The 21828-nt window shown below is 50.5% G+C and overlaps 1 protein-coding gene across 2 annotated transcripts in view; it reads right to left on the bottom strand.

Annotated features, from left to right (window-relative positions):
• The window catches only part of ATXN10 (ataxin 10), a 166791-nt gene that overhangs the window by 12177 nt on the left and 132786 nt on the right, over positions 1-21828 (bottom strand). For both annotated transcript variants that reach the window (XM_042993531.1, XM_042993532.1), the window contains exon 10: positions 16711-16774. In XM_042993531.1, coding sequence (XP_042849465.1) covers positions 16711-16774 — 64 coding nt within the window. The remainder of the gene's footprint in view (positions 1-16710; positions 16775-21828) is intronic.

Below are 21828 nucleotides of genomic sequence, written 5' to 3'. Positions count from 1 at the left end.
GGGCTACTGATATGAAGGCCAAGCTGGTTGTGGTGGTGACGTTAAGTTCTAAGGTTCTTCCCTGACATATGTCTCTCTTACAACTTCTAAAGTACCGGCCGCCTCACTCTGGCGAGAAAAATCTCATTCCGTTATAGAAATCTAATACTCTAACGTGTTTTTCCTCCTCTCTGCAAACAATCTGCTCCTTGAGCATTATACTGGAATTAGCACGGGATTTACATCCAAAGATGCGAACGGCTGATCACACACCCGGCTGTCTCAAGAAGTCAGCCATGATCTAGTCGCTCGTCAGCAAATGTGAAGACACCACGCTCCATGCTGGGAAAACAACAGTGCCCAGGATGGTCAGGTCCCCGCCCTTGTGGTATCTACATTCTAGAGACTGACTCACCGGACAAGGGCAGTGGGAGGCGGCCTCTCCGAGGAGGCACCACCACTCTCAGACCCACAGGCTACAAAGCAAGGGGTGTTGGGGCAGAGGGCTGCGGGCCGTGCACAAGCCCCAAGGCACGAAGAAAGGTCCGGGGTCACCTCTGTGTCGGGAGACTGGAAAGCAACAAGGCTTTCCACGGGAAGGCCTCCCTCGCAGGGAATTGGGATACGGTGAACAGTCTGTGTTTTACTCCAGTACAATTAGAACCTGGGCAAGAGCGAAGTAGAAAAATGAGGACCCTGTCTTGGGTAGCCGTGTGGAGCGTGGTTTCGAGAGGAAAGTGTGGGAACCGGGGCCCAGGAGGGGTCCGCCGAGGCCAGAGGAAGGTCCTGGAAAAGGACAGACCTGGGCTCAGGTTCCAACGCGGCCACTTCATACGATGTGCAACTTGGGGCCAGTTGACACAACCGCCAACAAGGTAGAGCTGGTCAGGTCACGTGTGAGGACGGCGGGAGGGGACACCTGCTGTGTGTCTTGCCCGGCCCCCGGCACACCTGAGAGACAGCTGTGGAGCCCCCGACCCCTCTGTCAGGCTGGGACTTCACTACCCTTTGCCTTGGCTGCTTCATCCATTCGGGGGGGGGGGGTGTCAAATGATCACAGGACCCACGTGAAGCTCTTGGGCCCTGGAGTCAGAAAGTGCGGGTTCTAAACACCAGGCCTGCTGCTCAGGAGTGCGGAGCCGTGGCCAGTCACGACCGTTTCTGCCTCAACTTCTTCTTCTGTAAAATGGGACAATGACAGTATCTGCCTCACGGTGGTCATGAGATTTCAGTAAAATCCTAATGTTTGGCGTAAAAGAGGCTAGTTCTGTTAGAAACACAGACGGTTACAGGGGCGCCCGGGTGGCTCGGTCGGTTGAGCGTCCAACTTCGGCTCAGGTCACGATCCCTCGGTCTGTGGGTTCGAGCCCCACGTCGTCGGACTCTGTGCTGACGGCTCGGAGCCTGGAGCCTGCTTCGGATTCTGTGTCTCCCTCTCTCTCTGCCCCTACCCCCTCATGCTCTGTCTCTGAAAAATGAATAAACCTTAAAAAAATATATTAAAAAAAAAAAAAGCAGCAGCAGCAAGGCAGGAGAAGGAGACCAGGGACCCTCACATCATTTTCTTGCTGAAAACCTGTTAGGATTTCCTGGTGTTTCCTACCCACACTCCGAAGTGCTTTCGGAGAGAAAGACAGAAGTCGTTTCGATTCTGACATAACCCGGTTTCTCTCAAAAACTGGGAAAATGTGTTGAGTTGCTATAGGTTGTTCCGGTCCCGAACCGGGAAGTACAGATTGTTATCTGCACGGGGCCATCATTCTGTGAGCTTCCGTAAGAACGTAAAATTAGGCCGCTACCCGAACATGAAGACGAGAATCTCTTGTAAAAAATAAGGCCGGTCGCAGTCGCGTGAAAAATCCCAAGTGCAGGGTTGGGACCCGGCTGTCAAACTGTCCTCTTCGGCCCGGCTTCCGTCCACCCGTGAGGCTCTTTCACAGCACGGGCCGCTTCCGGTTGCACTCAGTTAACCCTGAAGAGAAGACCTGTCCGTCCCTCAAACGGCCTTTCCCGGCGGCTCGCAGGAACCAGCTGCCATTGCCGGGACGGCCGGGGCGGCCGGGGCTCAACCCGCGAAGCCTGCTTCACCGCTACCTGGGAGGGAGGTTCGGACCAGAGGACAGAAGAGCGTGGAAAAGGGGACATCTGGAAGCGAGCTTTCTTTTTCTGTTTTCTGGATCTGCGCGAGCATCCAAGGTGAAGAAGGGGTGGCCACGAGGATAAGAAAGCCTGAGGATCCGGAGGCCTTCCTTCCCGACTGCGGCCCCCACGCCTCACTCCCGTGAGGCAGGCCCGGCGTTTCCCCCAAGTTCCTCGGGGCCCACGTGGTTTGTCGGGAGAGACACCAGCAGGCTCGGGTCGCGTGCTGGTGGCTGGCGCGGCCCTCCTCCGTCCCACCCGCGGGTCCTCCTGTCGCGAAAGTGGCCTCCGCGCAGAGGCTCAGCCCACAGCTTCCTTCACGTGGTCAACAGGGACTCACCGAGGGGCCGCCGCCGGCCCTCCTTCCTCCAGAGACTCACTCACTCACCCGGTAGGGTTTGTTTGTTTGTTTGTTTGTTTAAATCTGTTGGTTCTAGAAAGTGGTACAGAGAGTACAACGCTTCCTGCCAGGAATGACGATCCCAAAACACGAAAGCCAGGGAGTCACCATCTCACGGTGCTGAACCGGCCGTGGGGCGTCCATGCTCTGCCCAGACCCTTCTCCGTCACTGCTAAATCTGACCGAGGTCATTTTGGGCAAAAATCCCAACTTTAGGGTTCCCTGGAACAGGTTCCCTCGATGCCAAACTTCTCTCAAGTGTTTTACAAAATACGCAGTCCGTGTAGCAATGGCATTTAAGTACAGCAACTGTATAAAGTCCTTTAGTAACATCCTCAACACATCCCAAACTGCTCTTTTTACTAAAGGGAATGCAAAAAAAGAAAAACTGGCAAATACTTAACTTGGTAACAAAATACAAACATCCAGTTAAATGCTACGACTACTTACTAAGCACAGACCATGCGCCAGGACTGTATACGTTTCACGTGGGTGGTCAGTGGGGTCCAAACTCGCCAGCTCTTTCGAAGGCAGACCTCACCCTCAGGGCCCGCTGTGCCCACCAAGTGCCCCAGGGGCTCACGCGCGATCTGCCAGCGATGTCGCTCGGTAATGCCATTTGGGGACGCAAGGGAGGCGCATTACCGAGCACGAAGGGGATGTGCTGGTGGGACGCCTGCCTGGCTCAGGGGGCAGACCACACAGCTCTAATCTCGGGTGATGGGTTCGAGCCCCACATCGGGCAGAGAGATTACTTGAAAATAAATAAACAGAAGGATCTCCCGGTGACTGGTCGACTTTGCTGAATATGCTTTCAAAGGGAATGCAGACTGCTCTGTGCAGAGACAGGCTTCTGAAACCCCCCAGGGGCTGTGTTTGGACACTGTCACGCATGTGAAGTTTAGGCTGTCTCAGACTTTTCTTTTCTCTCTCTCTTCCTTCCTTCCTTCCTCCCTCCCTCCCTCTCCCTTTCTTTTTAGAGAGAGAGAACACGTGTGTGAGTGGAGGAGAGGGAGGAAGAGGGAGAGAGAGGGAGAATCATAAGCAGGCTTCACGCTCAGCATGGAGCACGACGCGGGGCTCAATGTCACGACCCTGGGAACGTGACCTGAGCCCAAGTCAAGAGCTGAACGCTTAACTGACTGAGCCACCCAGGCGGCCCTGAGACATTTCTTTATGGTCAAATCCATACGGGAGATAGCAATTTTCTGAAACACAAGGTCAAGAATTAGCAAAGCTCTCTTTATGCTCTTCTCCATACTGTAGAGACGCTGGGGGACGGGTGCAGAATGACCACCATGTAGACAGAACGTTACAGGAAGCGATTCTGAAAAGTGAGTATCTGGTCCGTGCAGACAATGCGACGCTCGGCGCGAAAAAAGAAACGAGAAGTCATGGAGCAGACTGGAATGCGGAGCACCAATGACAGAAGCCAGTCTGCGAAGGCCACCTACTGTGTGATCCCGGCATCTGCAGGGCACTCCAAACAAGGTATTAACCACGGAGATCAGAAAAAGATCTGCGTTTGCAGGCAGAGGACAGAGGATTCCCCGGGCCTCCACGTATTACAATGGGGGATGCACGTCCTTACGCACTTGTCCAAACTCAGCGCACATGACACCAAGAGCGAATCCTCCTGGGAAGTGCGGACCACGGGTGACAAGGACATGTCAGTGGGTGTTCACCACGTGCGGCAAACGTCCCACCCCGGTGGGGATGGAAATGCACAGGGAATCTCTGTACGGTCTTCTCCATCTTGCTCGTCAGCCTACCACTGCTCCAAGAAAAGCCCAGGAGAAAAGAGAGTAACGTTAGGAATGAATCTTTCATGTAGTTTCAGAATTCAAAATACTTTCTCAGGCTGGCAAACTCACCACGACCACGGAAGACCAGTCGGGAGAAACTATTTCGGCCAGGATGTCTAATACATATCCCCAGAGACGTTCTTTCCCTAAAGTTCTACTCATCAGTATGAGTATATATCGGTATATAACAGCACCTGTTATATTAATCAGCCACAAGTGTGCCGCAGGATCCTTCAGATTAAGAATAGGTGGCAACAGATCTTTGCATGACGTTTTGTTTCAGGTTTCAAACGCATTTTACGTGGTGTTACTTCAAACGTTAATAGGAACTATCAGGAAGTAAAATGGCGAAAATGCTGTGTCATCGCAAAGCCAGGTGGCTGAAGTGACAGGCCATCCAAGGAAGCGGCTTCCACGGCCACTCGCACACTACCTGCGGTGTGACGGCAGCCCTGCCCTGGTCCCTGTGCAGGCTGAGTGCGTGCCAAGGGGGAGGTGGCAGACCACACGGCCCACCCCGGGCTTCTCACCACGGGAAAGGGCAGACTCCCATCTCCTAGCTTAGGTGAGAATAAACCCCAAGCATTCTTGCTTTGTTTTTTTTTTTTTTTAATCTTTATTTATTTTTGAGAGACAGAGAGAGAGCGAGCTCGAGAGGGGAAGGGCCAGAGGGAGAGGGAGACACAGGATCCGAGGCAGGCTCCAGGCTCCGAGCTGTCGGCACAGAGCCGGACGCGGGGCTCGAACTCACGGACAGCGAGATCGCGACCTGAGCTGAAGTCAGAGGCTTAACGACGGAGTCCCCCAGGCGACCCCAGGCAATCTTGCTCTTTGTGAGTCAACGAGGTACAGCCAACCCTGGTGCATCCTGACCTCTGAGATGGGAACGGCTGAGCAACCAGGCTCGGCGAGACACAGCCTGAGGACAGGCGTGGGCGGCGGGTGCCCCCCGGCGTGTTCTCACCTCTGTCACCTCTGGGCGCCCTCGGGGAGAACCACTTTCTGTGCCTCAGCCTGCGGGACGCAGAATCTGCGCGCTGACGATGCTCGTCATTTGTAGCCTCTGTTTCAGAGACGCGGGAAAACCGCGAAGCAGGGGCCACCCGAAGGAGCGCAACTCCAAGTGTGTGCGTCTCACTTAAAAATGGTCTACTTGCCACGACACCTGAACCAGGAAGCGGTCCACTTTTGTGAAAGCCTCATTCATTACAGGACGCGGACTCCTCCGGCCATCGGCTTCAGGCCCTGGGGAACTGGTTGCTAGGATACCATAAAAGCCACACAAACAGGGCTTCTTTCCCCTTTCACTGTGAATGGTGCCATTTAGATGCATCCGTGTGTGTGTGTGTGTGTGTGTGTGTGTGTGTGTGTGTGTGTCGGGGGGCTGGTGGCAGCGTGTCACACTCTTAGCAGCCTGGGAGCGGCACCCGCACATTGTCCGGTCCTCGGCCCGTGCTTGGCTCACGTCACACGGGGCCCCGGGGAGGCCTCCCCTGACCTGCAAAGCTGTGTGTGTACAGACTTGTTTGCTCTGGTCGGGGAGAAATGTTGGGTCTGTACATCTTCAAACGCACTAGGTGAGAGGCAAGACAAGCAGCGAGGGGCTTTACAAAACCAAATTAAATCACTGGCCAGCTAAACCAAAAGTTTATCTTTTTCAACTAAAACAGCATTAAAGGAACAGAACAAATAATCACCGTTTATCAGCTATTTCATGCTGGGGACTCAGAAATACACAAGTAAATAAAAAATAAATGGCTCTTTCCCTCCAGAAAGAGGAGGGACGGCTTCCCCTCACAACGACTTCCTAGCCGTTCGCTGCACTGAACGTCCGGGTGGGCAGTGTAGGGTATTGACAGCAGAAAGGCACCGTTCTGTGAACACGGCGCCAGCACTCCTTTGGCGTGGAAGCGCACGGACCCCACCAACTCTAGCCCCTTGTGCCCTCCCGAAGTATTTCAGACACTTCTCTGAACGGCCCCCCTCTGGCTGCTGCGTGGCAGGTCCAGTCACAAGCCTGGACTCCCCAGTAAGTACAGAGCTGGGGCGCCTGGGTGGCTCAGTCGGTTGAGCGTCGGCCTCTTGATTTCGGCTCAGGTCACGACGCCAGGGTCGTGAGACTGAGCCTCACCTCGGGCTCCGCGCGGAGCACGGAGCCTGCTTAAGAGTCCCTCTCTGCCCCTCCCCCTCTAAAATGAAAATAAAATAATAAGAAGGACAGAATGGAATATGTTTCCATCATTTCCCAGGATGTGGCACTTAAGAGTCCAGAGTCTCCAAAATGCACATAAGAACGGTAAGGACTCCACGCAGTCCTGCTGGAGACAGGCTTGGGCAGCACGGTTCGTGCGTGTGCGCACAGATCTGCAGGTACGGACATACAGTTTAGAAGCCTTCCCTCAAGTAATAGCCGTTCAAGACACCACATAAAACTCTGTGCTTTGGCACACACTCTGGTAACGCTCCCTTGGATCCGTGGGGTCCAGTGTGGAGCGTGCCCCGAGGTGTAAACGCACGGGGACACAGATCCCACCCGGGGTAAGCTGTCCTCGAGGGAAGGGGTTACATATGCGGGTCCGTCCGTGCGGTGTGCTCACGGGGACGCGGAGCGCAACTGACCCATAAAGACGCGCTGGCGCGCTCTGCTTGGTCCCGGGGGTCACGGAAGGATCCCAGAGAGGAAGACACCCAGGTCTAGAGTTCCAGAGGAGGAGGGAGGGGAAACGGGAAGGGGGGTCCATCTCCAGGCTCAGGGGTGCATCTTGATCATGCACGGTTGCAACAGAGCGCTGAGCGGGTACCACGTGCTACACGTTCGGCAAGATCGGTCCAAGATTTCGTACCCAACACAGCGGATTACCCACGTGTCCCGGAGAAAGTACGCCTGAAAGGAACGCCGTGACGGAGCGAAGCGAGCACGCACGGGCAAGTCTAGAGCCCTGAATTCGGACGAAGCACGGGCCTTACAGTCAGACACACCTGGGCCTGCACCCTGGCCCTGCCCCTCCCGCGCTGGGCGAATCTGGAGCGGCCGGCGTCAAGGAACCAGCTGCCTGGGCTTTAGCGTTCTCGGCGGGAAATGGAAATAAACGTTCCCAATGAAGCGGGTGGTCTTAGCCCCAGTGAAGGGGCCGGAACAGGACGTGGCACGCGGGAAGAACCCAAAAGGTGACTTAAAAAACTTGTGCGTGGCGCAACAGAACACACACATCCGAGGGCACGTCTTGAGGGGTTTCCTCACGCGGATGTGTCCCCGTGACTCCACCTACACCGAGACTAAGGACGCGCCCGCACCCCATCCCGGAGGGCCCCCGCGTGCCCCTTCCCTAGTAATACCCACCCTCCCACCTGCACACATGGTAGGAACAGGCCACCGTTCATTTATCCCTTCTGCCACGGATGAGTCCCGGGACGCTCCCACCTTGGGGTTATCATCAATGGCTCTGCTGTGAAGGCTCTTGCACGCCTGGAAGACACACGCGTGCACTCCCCTCGGGGGAAGGTGCCGGGAAGGGCACCGCTGGCTCGCAGGCCGGGTGTGTGCGTTGTGTTAGGAGACGCGGCCAGAACGTTTGCAAAGGGGTTACTCCAATCTACGTCTTCCCCAGCAAGGCTCGGAGGTTCAGGTTGCTGCTCCACACCCTTGCCATCACTTCATGCTGTCGGCCCTCGCCATCAGCCATTCCGGTGGGTTTCTCACTGTGGGTTAATTGTGCATTTCCCTGACTGATGACACTGAGCTCTTTCCCCAGGTGTGCTGGCCATTTGGATTTCTTCTTTTCTGAAATGCCATGAGTCTCCTGTTCGTTTTGTTTTTAAATATATACATTTTAAAGTTTATTTTGAGAGAGCGTGAGAGAGAGAGAGCGCGCGCGAGAGCGAGAGAGCACAACTGGGGGATGGGCAGAGAGAGAGACAGAGAATCCCACGCAGGCTCCACACTGTCAGCACAGAGCCCGATGCAGGGCTTGAACCCATAAACCAGGAGATCGTCCATCACGATCCTGTGAGGATAGGAGTAGGGCCTGTTTTATAAGCAAAGGAGCTTAAGGCCAAAGAAAGTAAATGCAGTGCTTACAAACTAGGAGGGGTGGGGTGCGGGTGTTGGACCCAGCGGCTGCCACTCTTGCCCCGGGCCACACCTCCTCGACACGGGTCAGGTCACAGGGGAAAACACAGTTTGTTTAATATTTCTGTAAACTACTTGCTACATTTCTGTACGCAAGGAAACTTACAAATGAGGTGTTTCAGTGTTAGAGAGAGAGAAAGAGAGAGAGAAAGAGAGAGAGAGAGAGAGAGAGAGAGAGAGAGAGAAAGAGAAAGGAAGGGAAAAAAGAGAGAAGAACAGAAAAAAACTCCTGTTTGGATTCTCTATGCCTGTCCCCTCCCCCTCCAATAAAAACAAAACAAAACAAAACAGCCCACATCAAGGACAGCTGATGAAAACACAGATCAAAAAAGAATAAAAGGAAAACATTTCAAATAAAGCTCAGTGGTTTCTATTTGGAAGCAACAACAACAAAAAATCCCACTTGCCACAATAAACTGACAAACAAGGAACTGACCCTGTGGTGGTGGGGCTGGAATTTTCCGATGGCCTCAGCTACCGTGTCATTACTGTGGGTGACCCACAAGCGAGCGGGCGAGTGAACAGCTGGGGCCTGGCTGGGCTCGTGCCCCTGGAGCAGCTGTGGAGGGCAGGTCTTCCCAGTGAAGTGCCCCTTTGACATGCTGCCCTCTCCCTGAGACTGGAAATCCCCGCTGGTTTCTAGAATCTATCTCCAAGAAATGGAGCCTCGGGCCTCGTTCCTAGCCTGGGGGCAGGGGCGGTGGCCCTCGGCGGCTCTGATAGGAGAGGCAGCCTGAAGTTCCTAATCCCCAAGGGTGGCCAAGAAAGTGGCAGTCTCACAGGGTCCCCCGCACTGATCTCCTTTGGGGACCGAGGACTGCTCCCCACGGCGTCACGAGGCCTCAGCCCCCATCCCACAGAGCATGGTTAAGTACATGTGCACGGCAGCTGACCCTGAGTGATCAGAGAATGGAGAGATTGTTATCAGCACGATTCCTCGTCTAAACATACCCAAAATATCTACTGATTTTTAACACAAAATACTGAAATTAAAGTTCTGTAAAAACTTGGCTGGTGTTAATTAGAAGAGGGGGTTAAACGAAACAAATCTGAAACACCGTCACTGCCGAGCAGACTTAATTCACGAAGAATCACAGAACCCACAGGAGCAATTTTTCGTGTGCTGCCAACCGCCCCCGTTCCCACCAAATACACACACACACGCCTCTCGCCAGGCTGCTATTTGTTCAGTGTTGTACCCACACGTCTGTGTGTCTAAGAAGTGTTTACTGGACATTTACTAGGTGCCAGACAGTGGCAGATTGTACCGGGGTGAACAACAGAAAAAAACGGTCCCTGTCCTCACAGCACTTGGCCCAGAGGGCAACTGAGACGTAAACGCACAAGTATTTGGTGGCACACTGCGATGAGCAGACACGGCAGGTTACAGGAGGGGTGACCGGACCCGGCCGGGCTCCAGCGACCTCTGGCCGAGGAAGAGACCGCGGGAGCCGAGCACCCAGCACGCGGAAGGCTGGCCCCGGGGAGAGCAGTTCAGGTGAGAGGTCGGTGCAGGTGACTACCTGCGGTGACCATGAGGCGCACGTGAGCCACAGTAAGAAAGCGTGTGGGGGGAGTGCCGCGGCGGGGAGAACAGCTCCGGACAAAAGTGCAAGACGAGGCAGCGACGAGATCAGACGGGGCCCCTCAGGCTGTGCTGGGGACTCCGGGTTGTTCCGAGCACGGTGGGCGGTCTTGGGGGTTCTGTCAACGGAGCGTGTTTGGGACAGACGGTGTGGGGGCAGGGAGAGTCCAGAGGCAGAGAGGAAGGATCCTATGTTGTTTTGCGAGGTCTCACGGAATGGCTGGGGAGTCCGTGTTTCCCGGACACCCCGAGGGAAGGAGGGGAACAGGAGTCAGGAAGCCACCGCTGACCCAGGCCGGGGTGAGGAGAGAGTGAACGGGACGGTGCCACTGGAAAAGGAGGAAGTGGACGGTCTTGGGACGTGCTCCAGAGAGAGAATCGGGAAGACGCGGTGACACGTTAGTGGCAGGAGACCGAAAAAGAATCAGCATGGCAAGGGGCTCCCGGATCTCTGGCCTGAAACCATTCCCCCAACTACCGAGGAAGGGGGGGCGGTTACGGAGCTATTAACAGTTCAACTGTGGACGTGCTGGGTTTGGAATACCGGGAAGACATACCAGCAGATGAGAGAGCTCTGTCTACAGACTGAGTCTGGGAGCCACGGGTGAACAGGTATTTGAAACCTTGAGAATACCCAGAATGCAACTCTGTCTCCCCATCTCCACGGTGACCGGACGGACCAGCCCAAGCCACCGTCCCCTCTTGCCTGGAAGACCGGTCGCCACAGCCTCCCTACAGGATTCGCTGTCATTCCGTGGGCCCGGAGAGTGTCTGGCATGTGAAGAACGTTCACTAAACACGGAATGGATAAAGGAAGAAACGGGTGGGACTCCTTAGGGAGAAGAGGCAGGGTGAGGTGAGCACCCCCGGGTTCTGGAATGTCCAGCAGGGCTCCAGCAGGTTTCCAACGGGCAAACACTGCATGGAAGACGAAGCAACAAAGGAGCCAGAGAAGAAGGATCCAGAAAGACCTGAGGAAAACCTACAGAAGGTACTATCGTGAGGGCCAAGAAAGAGGCAGTATGTTACAGGCGAGGGATTAATTCTGCCGAACTGAGTTTTAAAATGGTAAGAACAACAGAGCACCACTGGTTCTGGCACACGGTAATGGCTGGCGACAGTAAGCAAATGATGAGGCTTAGGAGCCCACTCACCGATCTACACCCCTTTTGGAGAGCCACTGGATTTCTTAAAATAAAGACACAAACTCTCAAGCGCAAAAAGAATGTAAGATGCTAAAAAGCAGACAGAAAAGAAGTAACAGGGCACCGGCTTACGGCTGGGTAAGGGGCTCTAGCACCTACCTCAGCAAACCCAAGAAAGCTGGTCCTGAACAGCAGGGAAACACTACGCCCTGCAGAATCCCTCACAGCTCAGATGCTGGTGACCACGTGGATCTCTTCAGAAGGTAAAGGTGAAAATTAAAATAGAAGGCCTGTTTGCACATTTAACACGTACGTGTACCCCTAGACCCCCTTTCTCTATCTCAACACAAGACTGGAAGATTCATCAGCTCAACACCAAGGATAAGACAGAGACGCTCTGGCACGGAGGGCACCAGATAGGGTGGAGGGCGCAGACACCACGCGGGAGATGGTGGGATTAGGTGACCGTACATACGCATTAAAATTAAAATGTAGAGATCCTGCGGCTTTCCCAATAAAATGGTGGCGTCAGGCATACATTTTCAAACAAACTCAACTAGTTCCCCACCAATGGCCCCACTTTAAAGGAAATTCTAAAAAGACCTCAGGCAGAAGGAAGACGATCCCAGCTGGACAAACAAGAGACACAAGGAGTGAAGGGCAGGCAAAGTAGTAAATATGTGGATAGATCTAAGTGAACACTGACATTAGGGGTTTGAAAACAGAATTAAAGTGTATAACAACAACAGCAGCATGTAAGTTGGGGGTGCCAAAATGGTCCTGTATAATCCGGGAAGGGGGTTAGGGGTGCCTGTTGTAATTTTCCCAGGAAACTATTAACAGAATAGAAAAAAAGAACAGAGAGCATTTAAATGAGAAAACGATAAAAACTGAATTATACAAAATAATCCAAAAGAAAGCAAGAAAGAGAGAAAAAGAAAATAAAATAGGAAGGACAGAGAAGCTTCAATACAAATAGGTCAGCATTTACATTATATTAAATATAAATGGGCTAAATGCAGCAGCTGAAAGACAGAGACTGTCAAACCAGATTAAGGGGAAAAAAAACCCAACTACATGGTGTTCACAAGAAGCACCTCTGACACAGACAAGTTGAAAATAAAAGAGTTGAAAATGTTATACCATGTAAATAGCAACCAAAAGCAAGTTAGAGGAGCTATATTAATATCAGGTAACAAATAATTTTAGAGTTTTAAAGGGGTTCAATTTATACTGACAACAGGAACATTTCTCAAGGCCTGTCATACACCTTTATCTAATAACACTGCCTCAAAACATACAAAGGAAAAATTTATGTAACTAAGTGAAGAAATAAGACAAATCTATAATCACAGAAGGGTATTTTAAGACTCTATGTAACTGATAAACCAAAGGAGACAAATATATCAGTAAAAATATAAAATTTTCACAAACTTCACCTAATACACATGGATAAAATGCTGCTTCCCACTACTGGAGAATAAATGTTCTTTTCAAGCACACATAGAACAGCTGCAAAAAAGTACCATATACTGGGTCATAAAGGCAGTCTCAATAAATTTCACAGGACAGAAAAGTATGTGCTCGTTGATCACAACACATTTATGCTAGAAATCAAGCTCCAAAAGAGAACTAGAAATTTTCAATTTGTTTGGAAATTAAGAAATACATTTCTAAATAATCCAGGGGTCAAAAAAGAAACCATGACAGAACTTAGGAAACACTTTAAATGTATGGTAACAAAAATAACATACACCCAAATCCATGCAATGGAGCTATAAAAATACATAGAAAAGGATAAAAGCTTAAAATTAAGAATCCTAAATAAATGGACAGATATGCCATACTCATGGACTGGAAGATCCATCCAGTATTGTTTAGATGTCAATTCTCACCAAATGGACTTTAGTCAATGCAACTTCAATGAAGAACTCAATGTGCGGATTTAAATTTTTGTTGGTTAAATTGGTTTGTTTTTTTTTTTTTTTTTGGTTGATTTCATGTGTGTATGTACATGTAGGTGTACATAAACATGTAACCACATGTGTACAATTTGACAAGCTGGTTCTTGTATGTAAACTTTTATGTAAAATACAAGTGACCAAAAATAGCCATAACACTTTTTAAAAAGAAGAGACCAGTTGAAGATTTGACTCAACTAACATCAAGACATGTTAGAAAGCGACACTTAAAGAGTAAGGACGACAAAGAGATCAATGGAAAAGAAAACAGAGTCCAAATACAGACCCACACATATTTATATACTTGTGATAAAGAGGGCACTACAGCTAACAACGCATGTTCTTTTCAGGAACTTGGGCTCGGACAATTGTGTGTCCATATGGAAAAATATAGAAATAGACCCCTAACTCACACTATACACAAAAATCAACTCTAAGGGAATTACAGACCTAAACAGAGAAGGTAAAACTATCAAGTGTTCAGAAGATAACACAGATTATCATCCTGACCTCAGGGTTGGAAAATATTTCTTTAACAAGATACACACCAAAGAACTAACCATAAAGGGAAAGTGATAAATTTGATTAACTGTTAATACCTCCTGTTAATTAAAATAAACTATAAAGAGAATGACAAGATAAGTCACCCAATGGGAGCAAGAAAACATTAGTAACCATGTAGTTGACTAAAAACTTCTGTTTAGAACATAAAAAGATCTATTACAAATAAATCATAAAGGAAAAACCCAATGAAAAAATAGTCAAAAGGTTTGCTCAAGCATGTTTTATGTCCACTGACACACATGCACGCGTGCGTGCACACACACACACACACACACACACACACACACGAAATCCAAATGGCAAACATGTTAGAGGATGCTCAGCCTTGTTAGTCATGCAGGCAACAGTAAACGAGATCTGTAGTCTTAACTACAGTGACATGAGAAGAGCGAGGAGTGAAGGTGGTTTATAAGAGAATAAATCTTCATGTCGTAATAGATTCATCAGAACCCAATATACACATCAAGAAGCAGCAACAGAGCAGGTTACTTAGGTGTACAAAGCAGCTAGTAAAACAAAGGGCGAAGAGGGAGTTTAAAGTGTGGCCAGTGGAGTAAGAGGCCTCACTCAGTACCTTTTGGCACTAAAAAAAAAAAAAAAAAAGATGTATTGTTTTGATGAACAGAAAGTAGGAGAAAGGAAAACACCTAAAATGGGTGGGGAAGGGTAAATGGGAGGTAAGGAGGCGAAGTCAGGGAAATTAGAGAATTCTCTGGAACACCTACTTCTGAGTCAGAGCCGAGGAGCAGCACAGAAGGGCACTGGTGTGGTTTTATTCCATAATCCGTATCGTGTCCTTTTTGCGCTGGCTACCAGGAACGCCAGGTTCAAGTGTATGGCTCCCGCCTAAAACGTGATCCCCTAGGCTCTAATGCCTCTTCGTTTCTGACCATTCAACCATCAATTTCCCTTCTGCTCTGGTATCTTAGTATGTAGTATCTCCTATCTTATGCATATTTTATAGGCCTTTGCAATCTGGCCGGCTTTGGTAAATAAAACTCCAAAGAAGGAATGAATATGCGCCATACTAAACTACGTGGGATTTTAACTTATCTTGACAATTTAAAGAATATTCTGGGATCTTGCACTTCTTCATTAATTATCATTGTAAAGACACCAGTTATCTATACAGATTATCCACATACATTTTTTTCAATTTCGAAAGCTGAATAATTTCTCCGCCACATGAACAGGTTATTGCGGTTTCCCTACATGAGTTCCGTCCCCGCCCTGTGACTCCTAAGGAGGAAGCACAGCCAAATGGCTAGGGACCGGGCACACACCAAGCCTGCACTCTGGGTCTGGCCCGCAGGACGAGGCTCTGAGACTCCCTTGCCGTGTTTCCTCATCCACAACACGGGGGTGGCGACGACGACAGCGTGTGCTCCGTGGCGCTGCCGGGATTAAATAAGGTAACGGGCGTAAGCGCACAGCGAGGAGTCAGTGAGTGTTTCTGGAAGGAAGGAGTGAGTGAACGGAGGAGCCGCCCAGGAGGCTGCCAGAGAGACCCTGTAAGCGTGGAACCACAGGCGGGCCGTCTGCAGAGCCACGACGCGCTGTGCGCAAGGGCCGGGCCGTCCCCTGCTCTCGGTCAGAGCCGAGACCCGTGATAGAACGTCTTCTTCACCAGGAGGTCGGTTTAGGGAGCAGAACGCTGTGGGTGAATGTCTTGTTTCGTGATACATCCTCTTTGTCCTCAGGAAACGCACCACCTGTCCCTGCACCCGAGTGACCTTTCACTGCCTTCCTGTGACCCCCAGCTCTCTTTCCTCCCTTCTTTTTTGGGGCTAAAAGACTTCCAGACTGTGGGGGGGCAGAGCCTGCAGTGGCTGATTATAATGCGGTGCAGCGAACCAACTTTGTTTTGCCTCAAGGAAGAGTCTTCCGAGGCTTCTGTCTTTTCCTGACTCAGCTTATAAACCGTTGTGCTCTTTAAAATCGGAGATTTTCTTCTGTTGCTAATCAGACAAATGACAGTGTCGTCAGCACCGGGATGAGCAGTCCTCCCTCCACCTACTTTCAATACACGATTTTTATCAACTCCTTTTGTCTTCTTGACAGAAGCCACAGTGAGGGGTGCTGTTCCCACACCCCCCCGACCCCCATCCCCTGAGCCCCAGGCCGGGCTCCTCACTGTCCCTCAGAGGGTTACGCTCTCAACGTCCTTCCTCGCCAGCCCCGCCCCCAGCAGGCGCCCAGGGCACAAGGGCACGCAGCGGCCAGGGCGAGGGACTGGACGGAGTCCGGCTCTCGCCAGGGAAGTCTCGAACTTACACGGAAATACCGCTCAAACCTCACCGGGCTCAACCTGGTTTCCGGATGCGGTTTCCTCACGGTATCAGAGCAGCTTCCTAGCGTCACTCCTTGGTGAAGTGGATGAAGTAATGGGGTTCCCCGAAGAACCCTACAAGCAGGGTGGTCAACCAAGGGCAAGAACAGGGCTCCCCACCCCTCCACCCCCGCCCCCACTTGGGTAACAGAGGGTCACAGGCCAGAACACGTCAAAGACAGGTAGGTGGTGCCACGAAAGTGTTTCTCCCTATTCCTGGGGCCGCAGGGCGCCCCTCGAGCTTCTCTGGCACGAAACCGTTGCTAAAATGGTTCCTCTCAAAGGACTGGATACTTAGAATCTCTAGAGCAAAAGTTAAAAAAAAGCACGATTCTTCACATTTACTCCGAGGAACACACACTTTGGAAAGGTGACGTCGGCGGCAGGAGGCACACAGGGACCCTGGGTGGGCGGTCTTCCCCCCCAGAGTTTAAAGCATTCGTGAGTACAGGGCTGCTTTAGAAGGTCCCACTCACCTTGAACACCAGCTCACTGCACTGCACAGACGGCAGGAGGGCTGGTCCGGCGTCCCGACTCTGAGAAAGTGGCTTAGTTCTTAGGAATAAGCACCCAAGAAAGCCAGCCGGCCACAGGGCCAGGGAACACAGGGAAAGGGAGTCACACGGAGGGCCCTGACTGTGAACGGATGCTCACGGGTTCACGTGCAAGGATACAGGGGTTGCTGTCATCGATGCTGCAGCTGTCCAGGATCAAGGGGATGCCATCCAGCTCATTCACCTGCGGAGAAAAGAAAAGGCACATTTATACACCGAAAAAGGCCTGGGTCAGGGTGAGAGATCATAGACGGTCTGTCTCTCCTGCTGGTCTCCTCACTCACTGCGGTAACGTAACAGCATACTGCTATATTTGAAGCCTGCCACCCCAGCCACAGCGGACGACGAAACTCGACCTCCAACATCGAGGCAGGCAGACAGACACAGCAGGTGTAGACGTTAGTGACCTGCCTGCCCTAATGGAGTCAGACGATGAGACGTTAGTTAACAGAAGACCCTCCTCCTGTCTCTGCTACAGCCCAGCCTCCTGCACCCGCCACCACCCCGACCTCCGACCACCCAGCCCAACACCTATCCCACCACCTCTGGCCTTGTGGGGCGGGGCGCTCGTGGTCTTCCTGATCCTGGTGAAAGCTGAACTACGCTGTACGTACATTGTGTCCTCTTTACACAGACTGTGGAGTTATCACATCACTCCTGCTTTTACGACACAGTGTTACTTCAGGTTTTATGTGTTATTTGGTAGGATTTGGTAGGGTATTTGGGGGGACGGAGAACGCTCAAAACATTTTCCATTTAATTAAGGGCAATCGTTTCTTTGCTTTCTGCCGTTTCGGCTGACGGGGCTTCATGGGAACAAGCAACTTCTGGAGAGCAGGGGAAACCGGTATCTCAAACACGTACACCGACCCAGAAATCTTTAAAAGCAGACATGAACAGAAAGGGATACACTATTTTTCTTTTCACCCTTCCTTAAAAATGCGGGGGCAACTGGACAGCCATATAAAAAAGGATAAAATGGATCTCTCCCCAGCAATGTTCGCCAGGGTAAACTCCGAACGAATCTGAGTTTATCACAGTTTAACAGTACTAGTAAGTGGACAGTTTTTCTACACGAAGAGTAGGAAAAGCTTTCCAAACTATGACTTAAAATCCAGAAGCAACTGGGAAAAGAGGTTTTTAAAATTTGCCTGCAGTTTTTTAAAAAGCAAATTAAGGGGCAGCGCCTGGGTGGCTCGGCCAGTTGAACGTCCGATTCTTAATTTCGGCTCACATCATGGTCTCATGGTTCGTGGGTTCAAGTCCTGTATTGGGCTCTACACTGTGAGGAGCCTGCTTGGGATTCTCTCTCTCTGCTCCTCCCCTGCTCACGCTCTCCCTCTCTCTCTCAAATAAGTAAACATTAAAAAAAAAAAAAGGCAAATAAAAGCTAGGAAAGTTATTTGTAAAATATTACAGGCAAAAGGTTAATCTTTTAATATACAAAGAACTTGTAAAAACTGAGAAAAGATCAGCAATCCAACAGAAAAAGAATGGATCAAATGCATGAACAGAAACGGCACAGAAACAAAGAAATGCAGCTGGACCACAGAGACATCAGAAGACGTTCAACCTTGCAAACTGTTACCACGCGGAGACACCACCTCTCGCCCGTCAGAGCGGCAAGCGGGCGAGTCTGACAACCCACGCAGACGACGGGGACACCGGCGTCCTCGCACACTGCTGGAGCGAGCGCTAGATGGCACAACGCCCGTGGACGGGCTGCACCGGGTGAAGCACCTACTCACCGATCCAGCCCTCCCCAGTCCTAGGGCAGCACCTCCGACTGCACTGCCCCACGGAGGCTTTGCCTGCACAAGGTTACTCACTGCAGCACAGTTTTAGGAGATACAATTCACACACGATAACGCGCACCTTTTAAAGGACAGAGTTCAGTGGATTTCTTTTTTTTCAAATTTTAGACAGAGAGAGAAGGGGAGAGTGGCGTAGGGAGAGAGAGAGACTCTCAAGCACGAGCGTGGAGCCCGACACGGTGTCTGATGCCACGACCCCGGGATCAGGACCTGAGCCGAAATCAAGGGTTGGACGCTCGACCGACGGAGCCACCCAGTGGATTTTAGTTTTATTCACAAAGTTGTACAACCATCACCTCTATCCAATTTTAGAACATTTTTATTATCCCAGGGAAGAAACTCCATACCCATCAGTCACTCCTCATGTCTCCTCCGTCCAGCCCTTAGCAATCTCTGATCTACTTTCTGTCAACGGATTTGCCTCTTCTGGACACAGCGTACAAATGGAATCTTTCAATGCGTGGCCTTTTCTTTCAGTTAGCACGATGCTTTCAAGGTTCATCCAGCACCGCGTTCCTTTTTGTGGTTAAATAATATTCCACTGTCTGGAGAGACCATGTTTTATTTATCTGTTCATCTGTAGATGGGCATCTGAGTCATTACGGTTTTGGTCACTGTGACCGCGCTGTGAGCATCTGTGTACATGTTTTCGAGGGGACATTTATGTTCAGTTCTCCTGGCCGCGTACCCCGAGAGAGGAACTGCTTGGTCCTGGTAACATCTGGAGGAACTGCTGGGGTGCTTTTCAGAGCGCTGTGCCGTCTTCTAGTCCACCAGCAACGTATGAGGGTTCCAACTGCTCTACGTTCTTACTGGTGCGTGTCGGTGTCTGTCTTTTATTTTAACCATCCTGTGGGTGTGAAGTGACGTGTCACTGAGGTTTTGATTCGCATTTCTCTGACAATTAGGGATGTTGCATGCAGTGCAACTTATGAAAACAAAGATCCTGGAAGCAACTCAGGTGTTCTCCGATACGGGCCGGCTGAACGAACGACAGCACAGACGCAAAACACGTCCGTGTAGCTGTGAAAATGAGTGAAGAAGGCCCAATTCACTACCTGGAGGGATCACCAGGATACAGCGGTCAGTGAAAAAAGCAAGCCGCAGACAGGCTTATACGTGAACCTTCCGTGTAATAAAGGAGGAGAAATATACAAACTTTCTTAGAGTTCCCAAAAGACACAAGAAAGGGTTAAATAAAAAACTAATAATGGCTGTCCACAGGGCATGAGGAGAGAGGGAGACAGCAGCAGCAGGAAAGGGAGGCAGATGTCTGTGAATGCACCTGGTCATACAAGTATGACTTTGGAATCCGGTATGTATTTTATATAATTCTCTACAATTTAATTTATAACGGATGTTAACTACACTTACTGTGTTGATAACTTCACAACACACAAATACTGAGTCATGTTATGTTCTATGAGCACAGTACGTTACGTCAATTACATCTTAGCAGAAAAATTAAATTTACAAAGTTATAAAAATAGAAAACAGAAACACACTAATCCGATGGCATGTAAAACAAAGAAAAATTACCACAAAATTAAAACAGTATTTGACTTTACACCCCTAGCGAGACGTATCCGAAGCTCAGAGAGAACTGCACAGAAATCTTAGAACGGCATTCAGCTGTCTCTGCTTCCTATTGGTATCGTTATTCTGAACCGTTATGCACTTATTTTTTTAATGTGTATTTATTTTTGAGAGAGAGAGAGAGAGAAAATGAACGGATGGGGGAGGGGCAGAGAGGGAGACACAGAATCTGAAGCAGCCTCCAGGCTCCGAGCCATCAGCACAGAGCCCAACATAGGGCTTGAACTCACGAACTGTGAAATCATGACCTGAGCGGAAGTCGGACGCTTAACCAACAGAGCCACCCACGTGCCTCTATATTTAGTTTAAAGCAAATGGGTCATTCATGTTATTAAGGAACTAAGATTTTCAGCATAAAAAAGGATTAAATCCAGAAAATAATTTTATACTTAAATTAGAAATATTAGCAAGATTTCGTGATATATTTTTCAATTTCCAAGAAGTATTTATTTCCTAGCTGTTCACTGAAAAGGCCTAGACGTGAAGAGAAGCACCCCTCCCAGGATCGGATGAACCACAGATCCTCCCTGACTTACGACGGGGTTATGTCGCGATGAAGCCATCGCTACCACCCCCTGCCTACCGAGCGCCACTGCTTAGCCCCGCTGACCCGAATCATGTTCGAGCACTTGCAAGAGCCTACGGATGGACAAAATCATCTACCGCAACGCCTATTTGGTGATGAAGTGTTAAGTATCTCTCACGTAATTTGCTGCACAGGAAGGGAGAAACTGAAAGGCTGAGGAGCACACAACGGGTGTCAGCGTAACCGTTGCTGCTGACCCTCGTGATCGCGAGGCTGACCGGGAGCCGTGGCCGCCGCCTGGCGTCGCGAGAGAGGAGCGTACCGTGCATCGCTAGCCCAAGAAAAGATCCACACTCAAAACTCCAAGCACAGTTTCTACTGAACGCGCTCTCACTTCCACACCATCATAAGGTTGACGATCCGTAAGCTGAGCCACCGTTAAGTTGGGGACCGTCTGGAAATACACGTCCCGGTGAAAGATGGCAGCTCTCCACCTGCCTGTGATGCGCAGACCCGCTGAAGAACACTGTGACCAGCTGTCCTTGGTTTCCCCAAGGCAGACGGGAAGAAAACAAATCTAATTTCTGCAATTTTTTCTAGGTGCCGGAAACAGGGTGAGAAATGTCCTACTATTTAATAGGCATCTGGCACACACTAGGCAATGACAAATACATCCATGATTTCCACCTTCCGGCAGAACGCCAGGGTAAGCCGTACTGGCTCCATTTTCCTGACAAAGGAAGTGGGGCTCACGGGTTAAATATCGTCCCCAGGGTCACTTCACTAAAGAGTGCTAGTCAAAGTCTAGAGACCACCGTCAGTCAGTGAAAACAGGCAGTGAGAGGGAAAAGTCAGAAAGGGTGCTAACAGTTCAACGGGGTTATGCTGTGTCTCCTGAATCTTGTAATAAAATCTAGGTTTGAAGCATCTATGTCTTTTTAGTAATTCACTTGTATTACATTTTATAAACATATTGGTCCAGGATGGCTTGGGGGAAAGATAACCCGTTCTTCGGCACAGAGAGTTTGGGAGGTTAGGACACTAGAGAGGGCTGGACCGGGAAGGGATCACGGGTTTGAGAAGCGCAGAAGGAAATTTTATGGCCAAGCTGTTAGCGGCCCCACCTGAGACCGAATTCAAAGCTTCCCAAGGCAACCCTTGCACCGAACGTCTCCTCCCACAGCCCACGGCACACCCTCCAGCGGGACTGGGGTGCTGACTGTGACGTCTTCAAAGGGGAGGGAGAGCTACCGTCAATGCCTCTGCCCTGGGGTGAAGACGAGGGGTCCAGAAAGGAGCAAG

This window comes from Panthera tigris, chromosome B4 (genome assembly GCF_018350195.1).
Source record: "Panthera tigris isolate Pti1 chromosome B4, P.tigris_Pti1_mat1.1, whole genome shotgun sequence".
NCBI classification, from domain to species: domain Eukaryota; kingdom Metazoa; phylum Chordata; class Mammalia; order Carnivora; family Felidae; genus Panthera; species Panthera tigris.
This window is presented reverse-complemented; position numbering and strand designations above follow the sequence as displayed.